Genomic DNA, 25567 nt, shown 5'->3' with positions numbered 1-25567 from the left:
CAGTTTTACAATGCTGCTTCTTTTTTCTCTCCTTTTAAACTCACCTGTCTTTTCCTCTGGCACTTTGCTCTATGCTTCTTGCTTTGATGACATTCACCAATGGGGGAGATGGAATATTGATTGAACAGAAAAGTTCCATGAATGAAGTTGATCTTTACAAGCACGGACATGGACATAGTCCTAGTCTTTTTTTTTTACCAACTGTGAAAGAAGGATCAGTATTTCAAAGAGCTGTGGATCATAATTTAGACTCCAGCTCAGAGAGGTTTACCCAATGTAAATAGGAGAGTATAGGCAAGAGAGACAACTCAGCAGGAACAAAGCTTGCCCTAAGCCAGACCACCTGAAATTGACCCCAGGATCTAACCTAAGTGACTAAAGCATTATTGACTACTGAGAGTTGTCCACTGACCTCTATGTTGATGGCCTCCACACAGAAAAAGAGAGAGAGAGAGAGAGAGAGAGAGAGAGAGAGAAAGAGACAAAGAAGCGAGGTAAGGATGGATGTAAGGAGGGAGACAGAGACAGAGATCTAGATTATAAACATAAATTCAAAAAAGAAGGCAGAAGATTATTCTCTCTTTTCTAAACTTGGTCTCTCCCACTTACACATGATCTTAAGTGGACCTACTGCAGGTGAGAGAGGTGGCTCCTGGCACAAGAATCCTTGCTGCCAAGGCTGAATGTTTGAGTTCAACCCCTATGTTGTGGAAGAGGGATATTGACTCCCATAAGATCACCTCTGACATTTATGCACATGCACATGCGTTCCCAAAGGTAAAAATCAATTAAGTGGAGCTAGTTCTTAAATTTGGAGTAGAAGAGCAACCTTTACTACATAGGCTGTACACCTTCGATCCCTGTATTTCTTGTTTCTCTACAGTTCTATAGTACCCAACAGTGTCTGAGGAGTCAAGAACATACATTTCTATACAAGCCAAGGTAACTGACATTACTTTGTATGACTTCCTTTTCCTCCTTTCTCCCATCTATTGAGTTAATCAAGCAGATGTGTGTGTGTGGTGACTATATTTTCTTTGCAACTATAGCACACCAAACAAATAACAAATTATTATGATCAAGATCAGTCCATATTGCAAGATCTGGTAAGTTACAGAAGTTTCTCATGGCTCAAAAGTTTTCAGTGAGGGCTTGTCTTCATGTTCCATTGCTGTAAAAAAACAACATCATGACCAAGGCAACTCTTAGAAAAGAAAGCATTTAATTGGAGGCTTGCTTACTAATTTAGAGGGTTAGTCCATTATCGTCATGTCAGGAAGCAGTCAGGCATGGTACTGGTGTAGTAACTGAGAGCTTTACATCCTGATCCACAGGCAGCAGGCAGAGAGGGACAATGGGCCTTAGGCGATCTCAAAGCACTCTCCCCAGCAACACATCTCCTTCAACAAGAACAAATCTACTCCCTTGTCAAACAGTTCATCAACTATAGTCTAAGCATGCAACTGTATGATCTTATGGAAGCATTCTCATTCAAACCACCACAGGTTTGGAAAGAGCCTCTTGTTTCTGTTGATGAGAACCAAGGTTCAGTTTCCAGCACCCATCTTGTAGCTCACAACGAGCCCTAACTCCAGTTTTAGGGTGCCTCTCTTCTAAACTCTGTGGGCTCTGGGTGTACACTTGGATAAACATTCATACAGGCAGAGAAAATACTTATACACCTAAATAAACCTTAAAAGTCATAATAAAAGAGAAGTCTACAGCTGTAATAAATGTGTCATTGGGGTTGCGTCCAAGCACTTTCCTAAAAATTAAGGCTTTTCCAAATGCTCTTTCTGGCCCTCTTAACTGTCTCTATCCTGAAGACATCATCTGGTTGCTGTGGATACAAAAATAAACTTGTGCTTGATGTCACAGGTAATGCAACACAAACAGACATACCTGCCCTTGATCTAAAGGTACCACTTAGAGCACATTTTCCATCCAAGTTCCACTTAGCCTGTCTGTGGGGGATCCTAGGCTTGGGTTCTACTGACCTTTTCCTCTCCTCCCTTATTTTTCACTTCTTGAAGCAGAGAACATATTTTGATTGGCAAAAGGTTCTCCCACGTCTCTGAATGGCATTGTATGAACATAGAGCTCTGCTTGTTTCCTTTGTTAAGCTGCCTTTATGCCTTGGAATGTTTCTTTCTGTGGTACTTAAGGGAAATGCCATTCCATTCCACCTTCTCAAGAGAGGCATAAAATACTATTGGCTATTTGCTGAAATGCCACCTCTTGACTCCATTGATCTGAAGGGATTTGGGATTCCCACGGAGACCAGAGAGTAATTATCCACTCAGACACCTCCCTGCACTCCTACTTAAGATCTGTGCATTTAAGGCAGTGTATGGTCAAGGCCCAGACCAGTCTTAGGAGCTCATCAGAAATTCAACGACTAAGTTTGGGTTATGCAGATAACTTACATAATTCAAATGAGGTCATGCTCATTAAAAGGGCATCTTCTGATTCAGTAGGAATCAAACCTTTCAGACTCTCCATATCAACTGAGTGTGATAGATTTGTTCTAAATCTATCTAAAATAGATAAAGTGAGCCAGTGAAGTAGTTTAGCAGTCAGAGGCCAATTTACCTGTGACCTTCACATAGGACTCAAATGTACACACACACACACATACACACACACACACACCTCACATATGCACACAAGCCAAAATAAGTAAATAAAAGATCAAAATTTGCAAGTTTTTGTCAAGTGAGCAAACATAGGCTTTAATTGGCAATAGAGATTAGTAAAAAGTTTAATAAGTTATTTTATAAACTTATTAAAGTTTTCTATTAAAGTTATCTATAAAGATATTTCTATTTGTGTGCTTGTGGATATAGAGAATCTTAGGATAAACAGTGAGATAGACGAGGCATGTGATACCTACTCCAAAAGTAATCCCAGAGCCTGAGAGGATGGCTCAGTGGATAGTGTTTGCAATGTGAGCGTTAGGCCTTGAGTTTGTGCCACCTGCACTCATGTAAAAGCTTGATATAAGACCACATATCTGTAACTTGAACACTAGGAAGAGGGATGAGATAGACAGCTCTAAGATGACTTTTTCCTCTTTGTTTTAGTCCACAGTGGGCCAGCATCATTACTGTGGACCAATATAAATGTGTCATCACCCTTAATAGTTTCTGTCCAACGCTCTGTCACAGCAATAGGGACGTGACTAGCATAATTGGCAAGGGAAGTACCTACTTGAATGGTGTTGCTGCAGTGGAGAAAACATCAGCCGTGACAGGTGCATTTGCTGCATCTGAGGGAAGCTTGTGTCATGCCATAAAGGGAGGGTGGTTTTCTGCCTACTGTCTGGGCTGGTCATAAAGTGAGATGAAGATTTCAAGTGGAGAACAGATAGCCAGAGTGTATTAGTCAGTTTCTTATTACTGTAATGAAATACCTGAAGCAGGTGTCTTTAGATATAGAGAAAAACTAGTTTATTTCCTCTAGTGCAGTGAGAAATCTCTTTATGGGTGAGAAAACGATAGGCATCTGGATAGCCTAGCATGAGGTTCAACACTGCCCTTTTCCTGTTTCCCATAATGCATGGGAGGAGGATGTATATGTTTCTTTGTGAGGTCTCCTTTTACATCCACCAGAATCCAGGTACGTGATCTTCATCTTAATGACATAGTATCTAATTTAATTGCTTCCCAAAAGTCCTGGATAAACACAATTAGGTTCACACCCAGCAGTTAAGAGGTACTCTCAGAGAGGACTCATTTTTTTTCCAGCACTCATATTTGGTGCTCATGGCCACTTGCAATTCCAGCTCTAGAGAATCTGATATCCTCTTCTGGGCTGTCTGGGCACTGGCATATGCATTTAGTTCAATTTTCAATTCACAATATTCACACACACACACAAACAATTTAAAATGTAAGTAAAATAAAAAATAGCTATAATTTTAAAAGATAATGCTAAGATAGAGAAAATGTAGAATAAAGCCCAAATGGTTTGTTGATGGGAATATAAATTAGCTGAATTATTTGGAAAATAGATTAACCAGTTTTTAAAATGTTTATCATAAAATTACCCTATTACCTAGCCATTCTACTTCTAGATATAAAAACAAGAGAAACACTCTGAACATAAATGTATTCACAGGCATGCAGAGCCTTCCTCATTATTTACAACAGCTAATGTCTATCAAGGACATGAGTGGATAATCAAAGTGAGGTATATTCATGATAAGAATATGCTTGCCATATTTCAAAATACATGCTACAGTGCAGCAAACCTTGAAAGCATGCTAAGTTAAAGAAGCCAGACAAAAAGGCTGCATATTGTATGATTCCATCTGCATAGAATGTTTAGAAAGGGAAAGTGGAGAAACTAAAAGTTATAAATTGCCAGGGACTCAGAAGAATACAAATTCAAAGTGACATTTTTACCTCACTCCTTTTAATGATACACAGGTTCTGGTGGCCAGTGCTGGTTCAGAGCTCACAAAACAGGTCTATGCTCTTCAGACCACTTGGCTTCCATACCCACTCTCTGCATAGGCTCCTAAAGTCATGCTGAATTGATTTTGCAAGCTAAGATTTAACACTAGAAGATTTTTCTAAAAATGAAACATGGGTACCGGAGGTCTCCTGAACAGGCCTCACCTGTCCCTTCCCACAACCCTATATTGTCACAGCATTGTCTCTGGTTTCAGAAGATGTTCTTCAAATCACTTGTTCTTTTGGCGGCTGCATCAACACACCTTCCGGTAATTCTTCCTCTGTCTTTCCCTGTGGGATACCTTAGGCTGCTGTTTGCACTCAGTGCATGAATGCAGGTAGAGAGTATAAGAGTGATAAGTTGTTTTCTCTCTCTCTCAGCATGAATTAAAGAGATGAGATATATTCCTTATGAAATGGAACAAAATTAGCTTCTCAATTGTCCTGCTGCTTAAGTATCTACTTATGAAAAATCAAGTCATGGTTCGCTGCTGTGCTTCTCGCTGGTAGACTTGGCAGAAGTTTCCCATTCCTCTGGCGGCCTTCATGCCATTGTACCTTGCAAATTGTTCTTTTGAGAAACACTATCTTTCCGTTTTACATGTCAAATTTTAACCAAATCTGCACCCCTTCTTTCTCGAACCCTCTTCAACCTCCCATCTAGTTTGTGAGCTGAGAAAATTCTCTCCCTTTGCTGTCTCCTAAGATAACTGTGCATCCATAACAGTGACTGAAAGAGATAAGGATTTCTTTCCCACCTTTTGTTTCCATTTCATGTGTGGACCTTCTAGCTGTCCTCTTGTTGTGTAAACCTTTTGAGAGCACGACCATGCTTTCTCTATTTGCAGGCCCTACAGTACCTAGAGACCAACTGAACTGAAGAGTATTTGACCCTTGACCATGAGTAGTATATAATGTGATGCAAAATACATCAATATGAAGGACTGGAGCAATGACTAAGCAATTAAGAGGACTGACTGTTCTTCCAGGACCCTGGTTTAATTCTCAACATTCACATGGTGGCTCACAACCATCTGGAACTCCAGTCTCAGGGGATTCAATGCTTTCTTCTGGCCTCTGTAGTATACAGATATGCATGCATGCAAAACACCCATCTACACAATTCCATATTTTTTTTAAAATCAAACACACATACATAAACACACACACACACACACACACACACACACACACACACACACACACACACACACAGGATGGGGGTGGCTCAGTCAGTAAAGTGTTTGGCAGGCAAGATCCCCCTGAAATGTGAGCATGATGTTGCGTTTCTGTAATCCCAGAACTGGGCAAGTAGAGACAGAAGGATCACTAGGCTTTTCAGGGCAGTCAGTCTATCTGACAAAGGTTGAATAAAATGCTCTAGATGGAGAGCAATAGAGGAAGGAAGATAACAACTGATTGGTATTGACCTCTGGTCATCACAAGTACATACACACACATGGATACATACACATGAACACATACACACAGTACATGTGTTTATATATATGCATATATATTTTAGATACAAAAATAAATTAATAGCATAGTGTAGTGTAGACAACAAGAGAAGATATCCTGGGCAATCTAGACTGATAAACAGTGCTAAGGGCCATAACTACTTTAACTCCTCCTGTTACTGAGAGACAGGACCACAAGAAGAAAAGAAAACCTTGGGAAAGACTTCAAAGATGGCTTTAGATTTCAATAAATGCTGTATTATCGTGAAAATTTGATTTAATATAAAAGAAAGGAGGTGGCATAAAAGGTGTGAACATAAGGAAAGTGGTAAAAATAGCAGGCACCTGTTAGTTGTTTGAAACTACTGAACTAGCACATAACAGTTCCTTGGGCATCTATTAAATTTTAAACCAGCTTAATGGTATCATATGAAACATATAGCTCCATTTAGGGTGATCCATCCACTAAATATCATTCTATAATAAATATCATTGTAAAGGGCGTTTACCATATATAAATAAGGCAATTTTTGTTCAGTTAGATTTTGTACCAAATATGAGGATGGTGTCAAGAATTTTGGTGACAATACTCACAATACTTATTGAAGGCTTGTGTTCATTTAGAATATGCAAAATGAAGAAATTTAACCCTATTTTCAAAATAGGAATACTGACCCATTCTAGAATAGATTTGGAGTTGTTTGTCAGATTGCACACAATTTGTATATTGCTCTCTAGATGTTTTGTGTTTCTTTCATTCTTTATGACTGTGACAGTCAATGGTCAAGCAAACATGATCATGAAAGCAGCACAAATGTTATCCCATGGTGTGTTTAATCTGCCCTTCTTGTAAAGCGTAAATACAATCTATGTGAGACAGTTTAAATTTAAGTGCACTGTAAGCCACTCTATTTACTTAGTGCCCATTACATTTGTGGGCACAGATTCATGGGTCTTGGTAATTATTTTCTTAGTTAAGCACTTAATTACCATCTCAAGGCACAATCCAGATACTTGAACTATCTCCTCTCTGTTGCCCCTACTTATTTTAAAAAGGGGAAAAATCTCATATCCCTCTTTTCACCCTCTGGTGAGTGTCCCGAAAAAGGATTGCTTACCCAATGGTGAGACAAATACCAGGAACCCACCCCCTACTCAGCACACGTATGAAAGCTCCTAGTGATTATGGCAAATCTATGTCTGCTCCTAGAAAATTGCTTTGGGAATTCATGTTGATCACAGGAGCAAATTTTCTGACAAGATAACATTTAGACGGGAGCATAGAAGAATTGGGGGGTAAAAAAATGATCCCTGGATGTTTTATCTCATTTTTATTAACATTCTTTAATTCACTGTAGTCCTGTCTGGTGAGCCAAGCTGTTAGTGGAAGCACTGAACTACAGTGAAGAGACGAGAATTTCTCTGGAGAGGTTACCTTTAGTCTCATTTTACAAACAGAAGCTGATGGGAACAGATGTGCTTCCAAGGGTTGGCAGTTGATAAAAGATTAAGGTGAAAAGCAAAGTCTCTAAAGCCCTACCAGACACAGATACCCAAATAGCACACCCTCTGGACTGGCCCAGATTCCTCAGCCTGTTTCCAGAACTTGCTGTTATACAGTCTGCACAGACGGTGGAGTGCTTGGACAAGGAAGGGAGGGGAGGAAGCTTGGCAGGGCACCAGCTTGGAGAGTGATTCTTCTCTCTCTCTCTCTCTCTCTCTCTCTCTCTCTCTCTCTCTCTCTCCCTCCCTCCCTCCCTCCCTTTTCTTGTTTTTCCCCCTCAAAGAGCTGGTTTGGGTACAAAATAAAAATCGAAACATATTCTTTCCTTTCTCATATCTCTTTCAGCTGCAGTTCTTTTGGGTTAGCAATTCTGTATATAAACATGGGGAGCCCAGCAGGCAGCTTGCTGCTGTATGTGCGTCTGGCTTTAACTTGAGGTCAGAACCACTTGGCTGTGCAGTCCAAAAATACTGTCTCAAAGGCTGGCAGATACAACACCACTGTAGTTGTCAGTGCTCGAAGGCTCACAAAAGCAACACATGCACTTTTGATGGCAAAGCATGATTATCATTGAACCAAGTGAAATTTCAGCTCCCCGCTTCCTCCAGAAGTCTCCAAGCTCTGAGGAGATGAAGCAGGTATAGGAGGCAGAGGAGAGGTGTGCAGAGGATGAATGCATAAAGAATCTGTTGCTAGAACTGAGGAGAGCCACTATATTAGACAATAATATTAAAGCACACACTGTAGACTAGGCACAAAGTATCTGTTATGGCAGGGCCTTATGTGAGGTCTGTGCTACTTCCTTTCTACGTATTATGCTTGACCCCAGCAACAGACAAAGGGATCTCTCCATCCATTCTCCGCTAATCACTACTTCCTATCCAGCTCTTTACTCTTTCTTGTAGTGATCTAGTGCTCTCCATATTCCTTCAAATCTCTTCTTAGTTTCCACATCAGGGGATCAACTGACTCTCATGCCAATCCCATTTACCCTCATCCTGTTTTTATACACGTGGTATGCAGCTGCATTGCCAAAGGGACACAGGCAAGATTCATGTTGATTGAACACTTATTGTTGGCCAACTTTTTAACATTTCCAGTGCATATGGTTTCTGATAATTTTCCTAAAATACTTCAAGGCCACCTTGAGTAGGACCATCTTACAGGTGTGATAACTGAGATTCAAAGAACCGAAATGGTGAAATAGATTGGGTGACCTGGGCCTTTTTCTTTCTGTTCAGTGGCCTGCCTGGTGTGGCCAGGCTCAGCATAGTAATGGCAAGGTTCCTCATGCAGAACAATGACTCACAGAAGGGATGTAAGGAGGGCATGTGGCCTTTAGAAGTCACATGGGAATAGGAAACCACACAACTCTTGTCACTACTATCCTAAGACTTCTCACTACCTTTAACCTTTGCATTGAGTCTTGCTACTTTCAAGGTTCTTTCAACAGCTTTGTCTATCTTGAGCCTCACTGGATTGTTGTGAAACAGGCTCTCAAGAAATTGTTTCCTAAATTTCATAGACAAGGATATTGAAGTCCAAAAGGGGGATGATTTAGCTAACCCAGTAAACAGAGGCAGGAGTAGGACTCTATCTATTAATTCCATAATCACCATATTTTTTAATGCATCATGAAGCCTCCAAATGACAACTGTGGGATATGTTGAGTCCAGGAGAGCCTGGTAAGACCATGTGTTCTAGTGGATACAGCAGCTGTCCACATAATTTCTGAATCTTCTTTTTGTTTTCAGAGCACATGTACCCCCTTTCTTCTTCATCTCAAAACCTTGATTGATGATCTACCAAGCGGCTTATCATTTTTGCTCTTATGTCTTCACCATGTCAATGAGGGCCTAGCTCAGTGTCCTCAAACTTTACCCACTCCTCATCATTACCTCCTCCCAGAGAGAAAAACTGTCCTCTGTTGCCCTGAGATTTCAATACTACATATATATTGCATAACTGTTGATGTGGTATATGCATATCTGTACTTTATACATAAAATTGAGGAATACTTTTGCTAACCCTCAAAAACCAGTGTTTGCTCTTTTAATGCAATTTTGCCCCAGTTGGAAAAGCATAGTGTGGTTCATAATTATGAACTTATTTAAGAGGAATAAATAAAAAGAAAGAAAGAGGAGAGACTGATGATGGAAGGAAGCAAGAAGAGAAGGTGGGAGGCAGAAAACAAGCAACAAAATTAGTCAACGACGACAGACACTGACACTCAAAGACTCCCTCGGTTCCCTAATAGTGAGACCTTTCTCTGATAGTACTGACTTCTGTGTTGCTAATATTCGTTTGGAAACCTAAAGTAGAGCAATTCTTTTAACTTTTTTTCCCTCTGAGAAACCATGGAAATGGTGTCTGGTGGATAAATTCAGACTTCAACACATAAGTGGAACAAAGACTGTTTCCTCTGGCCAAATGTATTCCTCTTTGTGAGACTGGCTAGATCTCTCTGGGCATTGGAGTTGCCCTTGGGGTGATGCTGATGAAGTCACCTTTTTGCCAGTCCCCAAGTCACGGTGCAGGAGAATGTGCTGGGAATTACCCTTCCTTCAGTATGCTTTTACACACTCCACCTGACAACTAAATTTGGGAGCTAGAAGCAAAGCTAGAATTCACCATGGACACAGGAAGGAAGAACTTTACAAGCAAAGTCATCTAGCTCAAGATCTAGGGGAAAACTGGCGAAGCTGTACCAGAGATTCTTCCTTGATGCTCAACTTCCTTCCTCAGAAGAAAAAGTTCTTCTCAGTTGTTCTCATTGCTTCATACAATCAAATTGGGATTGCTTGCACAAAAAGAAAAGGGCTCTTAAATGCATGGTCTTTATTTAAAGGCATGTATGTCTCCTCAGTGTCCTGGGACTCACCAAAACCCTCATAACCAGTGCTTCTGGAAGAGGAATCACTAGGCTTCAATCCATGTAAAAGTGGAGAGAACTGTGCTAACTCCTTACTTGTATGCGCATATTTGGGTACAAAACATGTGAATGCTGTTGGCATGTTCTGTGATGGATTATGCCCGCCAGTCCTGCCTGAACACAATGGTAAAGGCAAGATATTTTCTAGTCAAAGGACTTGAAGGATTCAATTCTTTCCTTCTACCTTGAGGATCCTGAAGCTTGAACTCGTGTCCTAAGGCTTGAACGCAGGTTCCTTTACCCTCTCAGCAGTCTCAAGAGCCCTTACTTAATTTTCAGACTGAACATGTTGAAAATCATCTGAACAAAAATAGATCCAGACTGATGGAGGAGCTCAGATGACAAAATTTGAAGGACTGAACAGTTTGCCTATCACCCTCTAGCTAAAGGATCATGTTTTATAAATGACTCAAGAAGATAGGGAGGCATCTTCTGCGTACTCCCACAGCAAGTCCACCAGAGCTTTGCCTCCAGGTTTCTCTGGCTTTGGGCCTCACCTTCATAAGCGCAATCATTTACAGGCTACATGGTTTTATTTTTCCTTCAATAAATACGTACTCAATCCCTATGAAAGAAACTATTGCTCCCTGATTGAATGAGCTGAGCAATATAATTAGAAGGTAAAAGGTCTGCCTGATATGTTATATAGAGCAACCCAGCTATAATATCCTTCATCCTCTCACCCCCTGTGTAGTTTGGTCTTTTTTTATACATGTATGGTTTTTGAAAGAGGGGAGAGGCTGAGATAAAAATGGCCTGGGCAGTTAGCAGAATGAGACTGAGCTCCAAAAAGGGACTGTTCTGGTTAGAGTTAAAAAAAAAATTAAAGAAAAAAGAGCAACCCCCCAGTCTCAGTGCTAGAAATAAAGATTTCACTGAAAACGCCATCATGATGGAGCAGATACACAAAATCACAGCCCACGTGGTTCTGCAGCTGAGGGACAAATGACAGGAATGCCTGGGCCAGCTGAAGACAGATTGTTGTATTGTTCCATTAATTGTGTGTAACTTGGCTTTTCTAGACCTTTCTGTGACAGACTAATCCAGCTTCCAAATGCTGCTGAGCCTTCTCCCTTTTGTTCGAGGCCGCCCACAATATCTCTGAGCTGGAATTCCTGCCACACACAGTTTCATATGTAGAATTTTTAATTGAAGATAGACATGCTGATGGGAAATGTTTTAAAAAAATACACTGTTTTCATAGATGATGCTGGCTTAAGGAGGAAAATAAATGTTTTTCCACCCTGACCTTTATTTAAGCTCTTACACAACTGGGAAGCTGATGGGCTAGGTGAGCATTTACCTGGGATGGTTCATGTGCATTGAACAAGGTATGGTCACCTGGCCAAATATATGCCACCCTAGTTATTTAGCTGCAGGCTCTTTGAATATGAGACCAACTACTCTAAGTTACCCCTGTCTCGCAGCACTCTGGGCCAAGATTCTTGTTCAAACTGCCAGAATCTCTGAGTAGAATAATCACCTCACATCAATCAAAGTCTTATTAGGATTCTGCCTTCACATTCTTGGAAGAGCCAGTGGCAAAACTTTCGGTAGCTGTGGGTTGACTACAAAAGAGATATTTTGGTATTACAGGTATTAGGAAAGTGTTGAAAACCTTCCATTTTGGTGGGGTATGTTTCTTGCCAACCCAGAGGTTTGAGTGGCAAAGGAAAGCATGTCGTCTCAGGGAGGATGGGGATACACACAAAGGCAGAGAGGAAACTGTGTGCCAGTGTACTAACGGAGGGGAAGACACGCATTAAGAGGGAGATCAAGCGTGTCTCCTAGGACTCAAAGAAGAACAGATGTGGGTATTTGACCTCATAATGGCATGATCAGCCAGAGGGAAAAGGAAGATGTGGAAGAATAAGGATGCTCAGCTGAGAAGCAGAAGTTCCAGGAATCAATGACCTTGCGCCTGCTGCATATTGCCTTAAGACTTGGTCTTCATGTCTTTGAAATGTGATAAGTCTATGTCTGCCTTGGAAGACTATTCTGAAAATGAAATCCAATAAAGGATTTCACTAGCAGAACTTGCTAGGCTAACAAGGCTTCAGAAATAAATTCGAAGCTGACCTGTACTTATGAATTCGTCACTGCCACCAGATGGAGGCAATGGGGGCAGCTGGGCAATAAGGAGGTCCATGCTTAACTAGGACCCTACCCAGCCTAGCTACAGGCTCATCATATCTTCTTCCAAAGCTATTATCCAAGGCATATATCTTGTATAGAGCTGAAAAACACAGCATATGATCATAAGACCTTCTAAATTCTTGATTCTTAACCTGGGTCACCTGTGAATTCAATCATCTGGAAAGATTTATAAAACCTCCCCACCCCTCAGATCTGTGAAGTCAGTATTTTAAGGTAAGCCCTAGTCATTATTATTACCAAAGGTCCCCAGTAGTCCCATACACACAGGCTGAGCGAAAATGGCTTCCCAATAGCCCAATGAGAGGAAGCAAATAGCTAACTACTTAGATTAGAAGAAAAACAACTAAATAGGGTCAAGGAGTTAATCTAGCTCAGATGCCAGTGATGGTGGCTTCAACAATGTAAAGCACAAATCTTGAAAGTCTTCTCTTCTTTCCAGTCCTCTCATGTCTTTCTCCTGTTTTGCATTTCTTCATGTTTCTCCTCTTCTCCCTCCACTCATCCCCTATATTATTAATTTAATAGGATGCTTTCATCTTCTTAACCGCAATGGTAGCCACTTCACATTAACTTATTTTTGAAATCCTTGACAAATATTTTCCTTCATGCATCTCATTCCAGGAGCATTCCTTAGCTTTCTATTTTGTTTTAATTGGGTATGTGTCTTAGTCCTGCATCTCAGCACTCATATATGTATGGTTGGGTATCTCTATAAACCTTTCAGCATATTTTACAAATCTATAGTCATACATACCACACACGCCTGAATTTTTTCATCTTTCTTTTTCTGAATTTCCATTTACCTCTCTGAAGCTCATATTTCTCAGTAAGTTTTTTATCTACTCTTTCTCTTTCATATGCAGGCAAGCCTGATGAATCGGAATATCCGGGGAATGGGAACTCAGGGAGGTTTTAATTTTCTGGTTAAATGACACTAACTTGAAAACTACTTTTGTTTCATGTTTTATTAATGGGAGAAATGGTAAAATCGAAGTACAGAATGGAAAGTATCCTCATGGAATACCACATAAATCCTTCTCAAATGCAGAGGGAATGAGACTTACTGAGGTATGGGCATCCAAAACTTTCATCTTTTCTGGAAAATGAAGAATAGCATCCGGTCTGAAGACCACAACTCCTGACATCTAGATTCTGTTTTTGTTTTTCTTGTTGTTGTTGTTGTTTGCGTAGCTTGAACTGCCCTGCAGTTGTGTTTTGGTTAGCATGAATCACCCTGACATAAAGTATTTGCCTTTAATATACCTCTCTGGTCCCCCCCCACACACATGCCATCCTGTGGGTGTCAGTTCTGCCCTTGGTATCCCTAGCCCCACATACATTTGTGAGCAATGTCTTCAGTTCCAGAAAGCTTGTTTCTAAACTCGTTTAACTTGCATGCCCACCCCACTCCTGAGTAAACACATTGATTTTTTTCTCTTAATTGATGCTCATCCTTGCCTCAAATACATTGCAATCTTGTTTGGGGTAGGACAATGCAGAGAAAGGTTGACTGGATATGATTAGACCCCAAAACTCCACTGGAAGGAATGTCAGACTTTGTTGGTTTCCTTTGTGTCAATCAAGTCTTTTCACCATTAACTTGATCCCTTCCTTACTATATTTCCTAAATGAGGTCTTGCTAAAGGGAAAAGTGGGTCAGTTGATGGTTCCGACTAGTTTTTTCTTAGTTAATTTAAGGTTTGCCATATGTTCTTTGGGAAGGATGTGCTAACTATGTCCTTTGCTGATTAACAAATAACCTGAGGGTTTTTTAATTTAAACTTTCAATTCCCTGGTTAAGAGAAAGGGGACCCTAAAAGGGGGAAATACATAGATGAAATAAAAGCTGAGAAAGACCACTCTATCTTAGTACAGACTTAGTCCCAGGATTCTTTCCTACCATGGAGTCAGGTATCTCAGTCTCAGCATTCTTGATATTTGGGGTCAAATTGCTCTTTCGCGTTACAGACAACCTGTTCATTTTTAGATGTTTAGCTGTTCCTTCAACCTCGATCCTACAGAGGCCAGTAGCATACCAGCCAAGCATGGAAATACCAATTCCTCTCTCGCTCTCTCTCTCTCTCTCTTTCTCTCTCTCTCTCTCTGTGTGTGTGTGTGTGTGTGTATCTCTCTGTATCTCTGTATCTCTGTATCTCTCTCTCTCTCTCTCTCTCTCTCTCTCTCTGTGTGTGTGTGTGTATCTCTCTCTGTATCTCTGTATCTCTCTTTCTCTCTCTCTCTGTGTGTGTGTGTGTGTGTCTGTATCTCTGTATCTCTCTCTCTCTCTCTCTCTCTCTCTCTGTGTGTGTGTGTGTGTGTGTGTGTCACCACACCCATAATGTTCAATAAGAATGTGTTAAGCATTCAACCAGGATATATTGGCAAATATATTCTCTCTAGAGTCTAGACTCTTTGGTGGGTATAAGAGTAGAGAAAATAATTGTTCAAGGAAAAATATTCCATATAATAAAAAGGTCACCAGAATGGACTCCAGCATCCCTCACTAGCTTAGACCCTTTGTACTTTGTACAAGATTCTCAGCCTCTGTAGGCCTCAGGTTCTTCTTGTACAGATCAGGTTGCCTGCACCCACGCCAAGAAAACACTTCATTTTCTCTGCTTCTCTGTTTTAAACATTAGGATTGAACAGTCAGGACCTTCACACACACATGCCTACACACACACACACACACACACACACACACACACACACATACAAAACAAACAAAAAAACCCTAAGGTATTTAGGAATCTTGTCTACCTAGGAGATGACTGTCATTGCCAGACAGAAATTAGAATTATATCTACTGAATTTCACAGGGGCAAAAAATCAAACAAATACCAGCAGGAACATTTTTAAAATTTTTAAAGTAAATATATTCCAAAAAGAATGTAATGTCATTTCTATCTCTAACCACTAGATAGACAGCAGGCATATACTCTGCTGTGAGAAGAGGGGTCTAGAGGAGACCCAGCTGCCAAACCTGAACTAGCTCAGGGACAGGATTTGAAAATACCATCAACCAATGTCAGTCCTTTGTACTTTATTTGTGTCCCTCTTCTTCTTCTTCTTCTTCTTCTTCTTCTTCTTCTTCTTCTTCTTCTTCTTCTTCTTTTTATCACATTCTTCTCCAAATAACAAGTTTATCACAGAAGAAGGAGAGTGATTAATGGTAGATAATAGTTGTGTAGTATTGTACTGTGTGTATGTATATGTGTGTAGGTTTATGTTATCTTGTATAAAACACTATATATGTATGTATGTGTGTGTACTTCTATAAGGGAAGTATATACATACATACCGATAGATAGACAGGTATAGAGACAGAGAGAGGTGTATCTCTCAATTCGTTTCAATATATATTTGTAGAATATGTTTAATAGTCATATTCTAGCTAAATTTGTAGAGGTCTACAGTCCATTACTGACCAACTCAACCCAGCTAACATAAGCACCAATCCAATGGGTTCTTGTCATCACGATAAGAAGCACTCTGATACTCATTCTCTAACACAGGTACAAAATATTCTGGTTTTTCCATCATTTCTTCCAAGAAGAAGCATCTGATGACTTTTATTTCACCAGAGTCTATGATCCAGGGGTACCCATTGTCACTTGGCCATGCTAGATAGAACAGCATCAAACTTGCTGACAACTCGATTAATTCCAATCAGAAACACAGGTGGCCCCAAAGCCCGCCAATGATATGTGTGCAGTTGCATGGGAAACTGGGGAAGAATAACAAGTGGTATTTGCCCCTCTAATTATTTACACATTCTCATAAATGCGTTGTTGATGCGAAGTCACACCAAATGTCTGCCTCTCTCAAATGGGCAGCAAAGGTTAGGTGCTCTTACACACTGAGTAGCTTGGGAGAATACTTTAAACATGCATGTCTGTTTGGCCTTTCTTTTGAATCATGTTTTCTTGTGATAGGAACATTAAAGTGTACAGAATGTGTGGTTTTCTGTGAGGCAGCTGGTGCCACTATGCAGACAGAAGTCTAAGAGTCAGGAGCTGCCTCTCCTCTACACGTAGGTCCAAAATGAATTTCCCTTAGTCTACCTTTCTGGCGCAACCTCGGAATCTATTGGGGCTAGAACCATTATGAGAGAATGCCATTCATCATTTGAAAACACTTTTTTTCTTACTTACTCTGGAAGTATTTTTGTAAATGCCCCAATACCATTGTTGAACCTTAATCAGCTCGAAAAATAATGAAAGACAGGGTTAACCTATCACGATGCCCAGGATGAGACATGACTGTGGCCTTGAGCTCTTTACAGAGAGCACAAGATGAGATTAGCACCCTCTGTTGGGAAAAAAAAATAGGGAGGAAAAAAAGTTCTACACATCTGAAAATTAGATTCCCTTTTAAATGTGTAACAGTTTGCTTAGAGGGGTCACAGCTAAATTCTTAGAGCTTAAAGATTAATTAATTTGAGAAATAAAAGATTGCAAGTGTCACAAAACCTTAGTTAAAACCACCACTGTCCTTTATGTTTAGCTTTTCTCTCCTTCTGCCCTTCTAAAAAACCAGAGACATTGAACCAGGTTGGTATGTGAGTGAAATTCTTGTGTGTGTGTATACTCTTTCCTGTCTACAAATATGAACAGTAAAACTTAGCTGGCCACACACGATTTGCTAGGAAAATACCTAATGTCTGATCTTTCTTTCTAAAGATTCTTTATTTGATTTACAGGGTCTAAAGATATCATCAATACATATTTTTATCACGAGAATAGTGGAGCAGCAGAAAACAAAACATGATTATGCCTTCTCTTCTGGCTATGCTGAAAAGAAAAGGAATTGGGGAGTGAGTGTTAGGGTAGACGCAAACTAGATTCCAATGCAAATATTAAGGGGCAGAGGAACACTGCAGTTCTTCTGTCTGCCACAAAGGTTTGCTTCTAGAAGCAAAATTCTTCCAAGCAGACCAACACTATTGTTTAGTGCACTAAGAGAGAAGAACAGCATATGGTGCTGGATTCCTGTAGTCTCTCTGTGAAGAGGTAAATTTAATAGGAACCCTACTTCAGTGGCCATAGTGCTGTAATTTAAGACAAAAACTAAAGCAAATGTCATGCTTCTGCCAGAGGAAGTGCTCTTAGTAAAAGTTCAACTGCCGATATCAGGCACATTCCTACTCCTACCTTCTCAGGGTTAATCTGTTTACAAAAGCAGTTCAACACCCTTGTGCTTAAAGGGAATCCTAACCCCATCCATAAAGTTATCAAACAAAACACCTGTCTTCCAAAACATTCAAACCTGAAGGAGTGCTGGGAACATGGTATGTTTTATAAAGTCTTGTTATTATAAGCAGACTGAGGAGAAGTTTTTTGATCAGATGTCAGGTTTGAGCTGTGTGAGGGGGGGGGGGTGATGTGCACAACTATCTCCTAAGGATTAACATGTTAAAGATTTGCAAAACATTTTTCTAGAAGGAATCTTCTGTAAGCCATAATTTAAACATATTGGTATCTTCAAAAGTAGAAGATGAATCTACCACCAATCCATAGTTTAGCAAGGAAACGTTCTGCTAATACGTCTCTGCATTTGACAAAGTGGGGTTTTCCTTTTTAGGTTGGTAATTGGATACATTTTCACTTTGAGAGATTGGGTTATGTGTTCACCACCAGTAGCACCCCCACTATCTTGATCCCTTTTGTTTGTACTTATCTCTTGAAAGGAAGGCAGGGGATAAAAAGGGGGGGGGGGATGTCATGCCTTAGTATCAGTTAGAACGATAACATGGGAAACAGGGTCCAGTTGTTATCGGCTTTCTGTGACAGTGTGTTCCAATCAAACATCTGATTACATTGTTAGGTGGTTAATAAAATACCATCCATCAATACACTCCTTCCCCCTCTTTTGCCCTTCCTAGAACCCAGCCAACTGCCACTACTCCCACTTTCTCACTCTTTAGTTCAATAAAAATAAATAAATACAATGTCAATGAAGGACCCTAGAAGCCTTTGAAGGTTAGGGCGAGGCTGTCAGTCATATTAACATGCTTTTTTTTTTTAAGTGAAAAAACAGGGAAAGCACACACCACATAAAAGGAGCATCTGAGAGGTAGCAGCATTCTTGTTCTGTTTTAACAAATCATTCTCATGTCAGTTTTATACAAATAGCGGTATAAAGAGGGTTATCTCCCACCTCACCTGCAAAACTGTTCTGCCAAGTCAGGAACTGGATTTTCTTACCACAAGTCATTACCCAATGGGGATTCCTGACTCAGGGCTTCCTCTCTCCCCACAGAAACTCCTAAGCTGAGGCTCCTAACTCCCAGAGACTGTCTTTCAGTATTGAATGTTGCGATATTTATATTCATATTCTCTCTCTCTCTCTCTCTCTCTCTCTCTCTCTGCCATGGGAGGGCATGATAAAGGGCACAGATTGCTACTAATTCTGGAGAGTAAAAGACACAGGAAAATTAAGATCAAAAGACCAAATGGCATTTGGTGGGAAATTTTGTGCTGATTTGGAAGGTGGTTATTTTAAAGGGGGGGGGGGGATGTTCCTTGCTCGCAGGATAAACTGTCAGGCTTTGCCTTTTAAAAGCCATTTGCAATGATCTTGCCAAGATCTCTGATCTCTGCCTTAAAGGCCTAGAAATTTTGCCCCAATCATGCCTTACCGATCACTTTAAAGCAGCTAAACGTCTTAGCCCAGTCCTCAGACTAGGAAGGGTCTTCCTGACTTTTTTCTTTTATCCACAGAGATATATTACCAGAACCATTACAGTGATAAGCTTTCCTCATTTGCCCCTCGTATCATTTCAAATCGAATCTAAAATTTTTGCTCCACGACTTTTTGAAATTTTTCTCACCTGCCAAGACCTCTCACTTCCAGTCCCATCTACCTTCCAAGGAAACTTTAACCACTACTTCTCCAGTAAGACAGGTAGCAGTCATTCAGGTTCCACCAGCCTGTAGAAACTGTAAATGCTATTTTATTTTAAACGTTTTAGTTTACAAAAAAAAAATCAATGATTGGTACCTTTTTTTAACACTCAGATTCCTGAATATGGACAGATCTTCAAAGGGAGGAAGGAGTTCTCATATGAAATTTAAGACAGACTGTCCTGAAGATTATGGGGTGGGGTTTTTGTTGTGTTTTATTTTTTTGTTGTTGTTTTTGTTTTTAAGACACATAAAGCTAAAATGTCAAGTCTCTGGGAGAGATCCCCATACAGTTTCAGTCAACACATCAGTGCGCAGAGGAGACCCGTCCTGGTGCCTGCCGGCCCGCCTGGCTGCCCAGACGTATTTGGTAGCGCATGGGTTGAGAGTCACTGGGCCAGTTACACCTCGCATTCCCTTGCAGGCTGCTGGTGGCAGGTACATGAACCGTACTCGTTGATGATCACCAGGGCCCCCTCGATGTGGTTGGGTTTGTAATCAACGTAGTATTCCTGGGCAGACATAGCAGCCATCTGATGCATGGTCTGTTTCTGCTTCTGCTTCCTGCGCTGCGTGACAAAGCACTGTCTGAGCTGCCTGAGGCTGGCTGGGAAACACTTCCAGGATACGTAGAGTACTAGGACCACGATGAGGAAGGAGAAGATGAGAGCCATCGTGCCCGTGACCACCTTGTGGATCTGCACAGCGTTCTCAGCGTGCTCGCCGCCCGGGAGAGCCACCGTGATGGGCTCAAACGTGCCATCGTGCAGCCCCTCCCCGCCTTCCACCAGCGTGGTGGCCGAGCTCTCGGGGGGCGCTAGGTCACTGCGGTTAGTGACAGCCGACAGGAGGTGGCCGCTGGTAGGCTCGGCCCCATCCTCGCACAGGTGGAAAGCATACACAGCATCCAAGACGTCCTCGCCCTGTGCGTACTCGGGGCTGGCGCACTGCAAGTTAGCATCATAGCGCCCCTGGAAGTTGCTGAGCCAGGAGGCCAGGGCACACACATTGCGCCCGCAGTCCCACAGGTTCCCGGCCAGGGTAATGCTTGTAAGAGACTTCCAGGAGTTGAGGATACGGGGCTCTATATAGGTGAGACGGTTGGAATCCAGCTGCAAGGACTGCAGGTATGGCACTGTCTCGAACACGTGGGGCTCCATGTATTCGATCTCGTTCCCCGACAAGTCCATTTTCTCCAAATTCCAAACCCAGTCCAGAGAGCTGACCACAATGGCCACCTTATTCCGCCGCAGGCAGAGCGAATTAAGAGAGATGAGGCGCGGGAAATGAGCGAAGTTCACCTTGATCAAGTCGTTATGCTCCAGGTGCAGCTCCGTGAGCTTGAACAAGCCAGCGAAAGAGTTGCGCGCCAGACTCTTGAGCTGATTGTATCCAATGTCTAGAAACTTGAGGCTGCGGCAGTCCTGGAAGATGCGTACCGGCACAAACTGGATGGCATTGGCCCGCATGTGCAGCGTGGTGAGCTTCCGCAGCCCGTGGAAGAGATCCGGAGCCAGAGCCTGAAGCTTATTGTAGGACAGGTCCACGCTGCGCAGGTTGGGCATGGGCCGAAAGGTGGTGTTGGCCAGTTGGGTGATCTGGTTGGAACTCAGTGTGAGTTCCTTAACTCGGCGCAGTTTCTGAAAGGCGTCCCCCTGCACCGAGCAGATGTGATTGTGATCCAAATACAGCCACGTGAGCTGCATTAACCCCGTGAACTGGCCGGCGCGCAGCTCCGAGAGGCTGTTGTAGCGCAGAGACAAGCCCAGCAGGCCGGACAGGTTGTGGGGCGCCTCGGTCAGGTTGAGCGCCTCGCAGTACAACAGCCGCCCCTCGCACCGACACTGCCCCGGGCATCCGCTGGGGGCGGCGGGCAGCATCTGAAAGCAGGCCCCCAGCAGACACAAGACCACCCCCGAGGGCCTCCTCAGCAGCCAGTGTAGACAGAGGCCGAGTAGCAGGAAATCCATTAGCGAGAATCTTTCCAGAGAGACTGGAGAATGTCCATTGGAAGCGCTGGGTCAGAAATCTATATCATATTTTATTCCGAGGGAGAAGGGAGGGAGGGGGAGGAGGGAAAGAGGGACAAAAAAAATCAAATCAATATAGAGAAATGCAGAGGGAACCCCCCTTCCCCAGAGCCACACGTTCACCTCTAAGCATGCAGAAAGCAGGGCAGCATACAAAGTTCACAGCCACGGAAAGATCAAAGCCGGGGTAATGCAGTCCATGTTAGATGCGGCAGCAAAGAAAAGGGAGGAAATTTTTTTTTCTTCTGGAAAGAATTTAATTAAAAAAGTGTCTTACCCACCCTTTTCCAGCGAGTGACAACCTCCATTCAGCTGCTCCCTTTGTGTGTAGGCTAATTATATGCAGGGCGAGAGAAGACCCCTCTGTGTTTCCCGAGGCAGCCCTGCTCCGCGGCCCGAGGATCTGGCAGACGCACAATGTCTCACTTTGCTGCTGCGCTCCGGGGCTGCAGGGGCGGTCTGCGAGGCGGGGAGGCGACTTCTAGGACCCGCAAGTTTCCCAACTACGTGCCGGGAGCCTGGGCTTCTCGCCTTCCTGCCTCGGTCCCCCTTTTTTTCCTCTGCAGTTGAGATTGTGACGTGGTGGGGGGGTGAGAGAAAAAAATCAACTCCAAACTCGGGGCTCGAGACTCCCCAAGATTTGACAGTCTGAAGAATGTCATCGGCAAGGACCACCTCGGATCGCAGCCACCTTGGTGTCCCGGCTGGAGAACGCCTGCCATTCGTATCCTAGGCAGCTGCGGAAACCTGGCCGGTTCATGCTTTGCGGAGCGCAGAGCAGCGCTGGACTCCTTCCCTCCGCCGAGGAGTGTGCGCGAGCCTGCACCGGCACCGACTGCTCACTGAGTGTCGTAAGCTGCTCGCGATTGTGCGTCTTCTCCGAGCACCTCCGACACCGGCAGATTGAAAAGGGGTGGGCAGAAAACCAACATTTTTTTTTTAACCAAACCGCTAAAGTAATATATGTTCTTTGATGAAACGAAAAACACTCTCAGCTTTTTTTTTGTTTTTTTTTTTCCTGGTCTATATTTCAGGGCGGGGGAAAGGAAAGAAGACGGCATGGGATAAGAAACATCATCACTGACAAGATATATCCAAATGAGGGACTGACATATTCGCCACCACCCCCCCCCCCCGCCGCCAACCTTTCTTTGGGGATGTACTCCTCCCCACACACCCTTTAAACTGCCTACGTGTAACAGATACGTAGGGCTGTGTATAGCAATCAACATTTGTTTCTTTGCTTTCCAAAAAGCAACTTGAAAGGAGGCACAAGAAGGCAGTGATTTGGGGTTTGACTCTGATAGTCTCTGTCTCTCTCTCCTCTTCCCTCCCCTCCCCTCCCCTCCCCTCCCCTCCCCTCCATGTGCCAGTATGCCAACACTGGCCTTCAACATTGAGCTGGCCGTTTTTTTAGGGGTGGAGAAAATGCTTTCTTATCCCACTCTGTTGGAGAAGCCGTCTGAGTCCTGACAGTGAGAAAGGGTTGCATTATGACAGATTCAACCTGTATACAGAGAGCATGCTGGAGATCCCACGGGGGCTCACCCAGTCTACACTCTGTCCCTGGAGCACACTGCCCGCAGGGATAAAGATGCTGTTGTATACAGCATAGGAGAGGCTAACACAGACACGTGCTGTTCACGGTGATTGCGTCTAACCCTTGGAGAATGTACTTGAAAATATGTAGAAAAGAGGTAGTTTAAAGATAAGGAAGCCTTTTTCTCATCCCCTCATCTCTAATTCAGCTTTGTGACTATACAGAAAAATGCTCCATTTCCTGAATACCAGAAAAAGCCCGTGCCCAATTGTCTACCCTCAATGCTTCAGAGATAGGAGTTCATACAGCAATTAAGTAACCCTCCAGTCACAACTGGTCTATAAGGAATCTATCCTATTGCCAGAGACCTGTGATTATCTGTTTAAAAGAAAACAACAGCAACAACAACAACAAAAAAAGAGCAACAACAACCTCAAAGATGACTAGTAAGCCTGTGTCGTGGGGAGTCACAAGTTAAGGCGTTTTATTGTTTTTACATTCCTGTCATTTCTGCCTCTAATGAGCTCTAAATAAATGGGCATTACCTGTCCCTATTACTTTGCTAGGAGTGATGGTGGGTTGGGAGATCTATTAGGTAAAGTACTGACTGGTCAAGTCACTAGACTGGCCCTTAACAGCAAAGTTGAAAAGACCAATGGTAGAACTGAGGTCACCAAAGGCAGGTGGCACTTTTCAGGAAAAGTCATATGAACAAGGGTATGAATCATTCCATTCTGTATTCCTCTGAGCTCTGCTGTGGTCATTCATCTCCAAGATGCATCATTTAATTGAAAAGAACACAAATCTGAAATGTCCTAGACATCACATGCTGCCTTAGGAGCTAAGGAGACATTAGAAAATCAACCCTCTCCATTCTGCACATGACGAAACTGAGGCCAGAGACATCTGGAGATTATTCAAGGTCGTATACCTTCTTACTGACACAGATAGATCTTTGCCATTCCTGCTCAGAGCTGTGTTCTTCCTTTGCCAGTCTAGATGGTCACTGGTCCTCACTCTGCCTCCAACCCAGCTCTGGACTGGGCCCTTGGCACTTCTGAGTTGCTGCAGAGCACTTTAACAGACAAAGAAACAATTTCATCATCAAGTGGTTTTACCCCTTGCCAAAACAATTATTTCTGACAGCATGCCGACTGATTGAGCCATAAACTCTAAAGGGTTGGAGGAGCAGGGCTGGGCAGGCACAAGCAGAGGTAAACAGTGGCCAGCCATTCAGCAAGTACTGTGAGCATAAGGCACCCAATCCCCATGGCTGCTAGGAAGAAAATCCTTATAATGCATGCAGCTTGGCAAAAGGATGAGAGAGGCTGCCAAATGGGCAAGAAGAGGTCCTACTTTGGATGTCACTTGATTTGTAGAGCTGGTACAGAGAAGCAGAGAAGAGTTTAGTGTTAGCAAAAAAGAAAGAGAATAAAATTAAATGCACTGCATTTATATGTGAGTTTTCTACTAAGTATGCCACTCAAAGTGTAGAAGATGCTTCTAGGCTGTAATTAAGAAATATATATACATGTGTATTTATACATATATATAGTTTTTCATGCTATTCTGCTGCAAATCATTTCGTCTGCATGGTATCTTTAAGCCCTTCTCACCTCTAATGTGGCAAGTTGTATCTTTTCTATCCTCTTAAATCCCTTGGCAGAGCTGTATACATTAACAGATTGAAATGAGCTTTATTGAAATTTAGCTATTCTAAGTCTACTGAGTTGCAGAATCCCAATTTATTATGTATTTAAAGCATACCAGCACTGATTAAATCAATGCAAATTAGGTTAAATAAGAACAACATGAATCAAGTGTTTCAGCAAAGTTGAGTTGAGAAACGACAACTTTTGAGTCACCACAGCAAGTTGATATGGCTTTTTTTCACAAATTTTCATTTCATTCTTCTAAGCAACCAAGATACTGAAATGCGGGAGAAATGTACTTACCTTCAGTTATCTTTGCCTGCCTTTCCTCTTTGCATGTCTTATGAGAAGGCTTAACCCATCAAGTAGTAATGTGACCACCATATTCTTGGTTAGGTTCTTTGTTAAGGATAACCACAGATTTGTGTTGCCCAATGTATTCTTCATTTGTTGGGTAGCAAGAGAGCAGTGTTCTGCATACCTTAAAATCCCTGTTGATAGTTGGCATATTTGTGTAAGGTAGGAGATTGGGTCAATCTTGTTGAAGTAATATACCATCAATTCTAGAAGCTAGGTATGCATCAAACATACACTCTAAAACCTACATGCAAACATGGGTTTGTGAGTGGAAGCCTGGCTCTCTAGTCTGGTGTCAAAAAGGGTAAGTACTAAAAATATTATTTTAGTACATCAGGAAGAAGTCTGGAGTGTTCAGGGTATGATACCGATTGTCAAGGCAAATCTGGTGGAGAGGTAGACGAGAGAAAGCTTCATGTAGTTGGAGAAGCTAGAAGTATAGCCTGTAAAAGGAAAAGCTAGTTTGTTATTCTTTCTCTTCTCAACCTTATAAAGCAACCCTTACCTAATAAGCCCTCTCATGTTTTCCTGGTGCTTCATGTTGTGATGTGAGATGGAGGCAGTCATTTAATT

General features: G+C 42.2%; 2 protein-coding genes across 4 annotated transcripts in view; one reads left to right on the top strand and one right to left on the bottom strand.

The window, feature by feature from the left end:
• The window catches only part of Ctnna2 (catenin alpha 2), a 1108102-nt gene that overhangs the window by 708068 nt on the left and 374467 nt on the right, over positions 1 to 25567 (top strand). The window lies entirely within an intron of this gene.
• Lrrtm1 (leucine rich repeat transmembrane neuronal 1) lies at positions 15959 to 22535 on the bottom strand. 2 transcript variants are annotated; one of them, XM_041679891.1, is made up of 2 exons: positions 21723 to 22535; positions 15959 to 21444 (listed from the first exon to the last, which is right to left on the bottom strand). In XM_041679891.1, the coding sequence occupies exon 2, from the start codon at positions 21383 to 21385 to the stop codon at positions 19817 to 19819; it is 1569 nt and encodes a 522-aa protein (XP_041535825.1). In that variant the 5' UTR covers positions 21386 to 21444; positions 21723 to 22535; the 3' UTR covers positions 15959 to 19816. The 2 variants fall into 2 exon arrangements, with proteins under 2 accessions (XP_041535825.1, XP_041535818.1); XM_041679884.1 differs by having other exon boundaries at positions 21727 to 22533.

Source organism: Microtus oregoni, unplaced genomic scaffold (genome assembly GCF_018167655.1).
Source record: "Microtus oregoni isolate MIOR12 unplaced genomic scaffold, Mior012 000002F_ref0000024, whole genome shotgun sequence".
In the NCBI taxonomy this organism is placed as follows: Eukaryota; Metazoa; Chordata; class Mammalia; order Rodentia; family Cricetidae; genus Microtus; species Microtus oregoni.
This window is presented reverse-complemented; position numbering and strand designations above follow the sequence as displayed.

Bases quoted from the DNA above. Each gene is read 5' to 3' on its own strand.
- Lrrtm1 (XM_041679891.1), bottom strand. From the start codon at position 21,385: ATGGATTTCCTGCTACTCGGCCTCTGTCTACACTGGCTGCTGAGGAGG.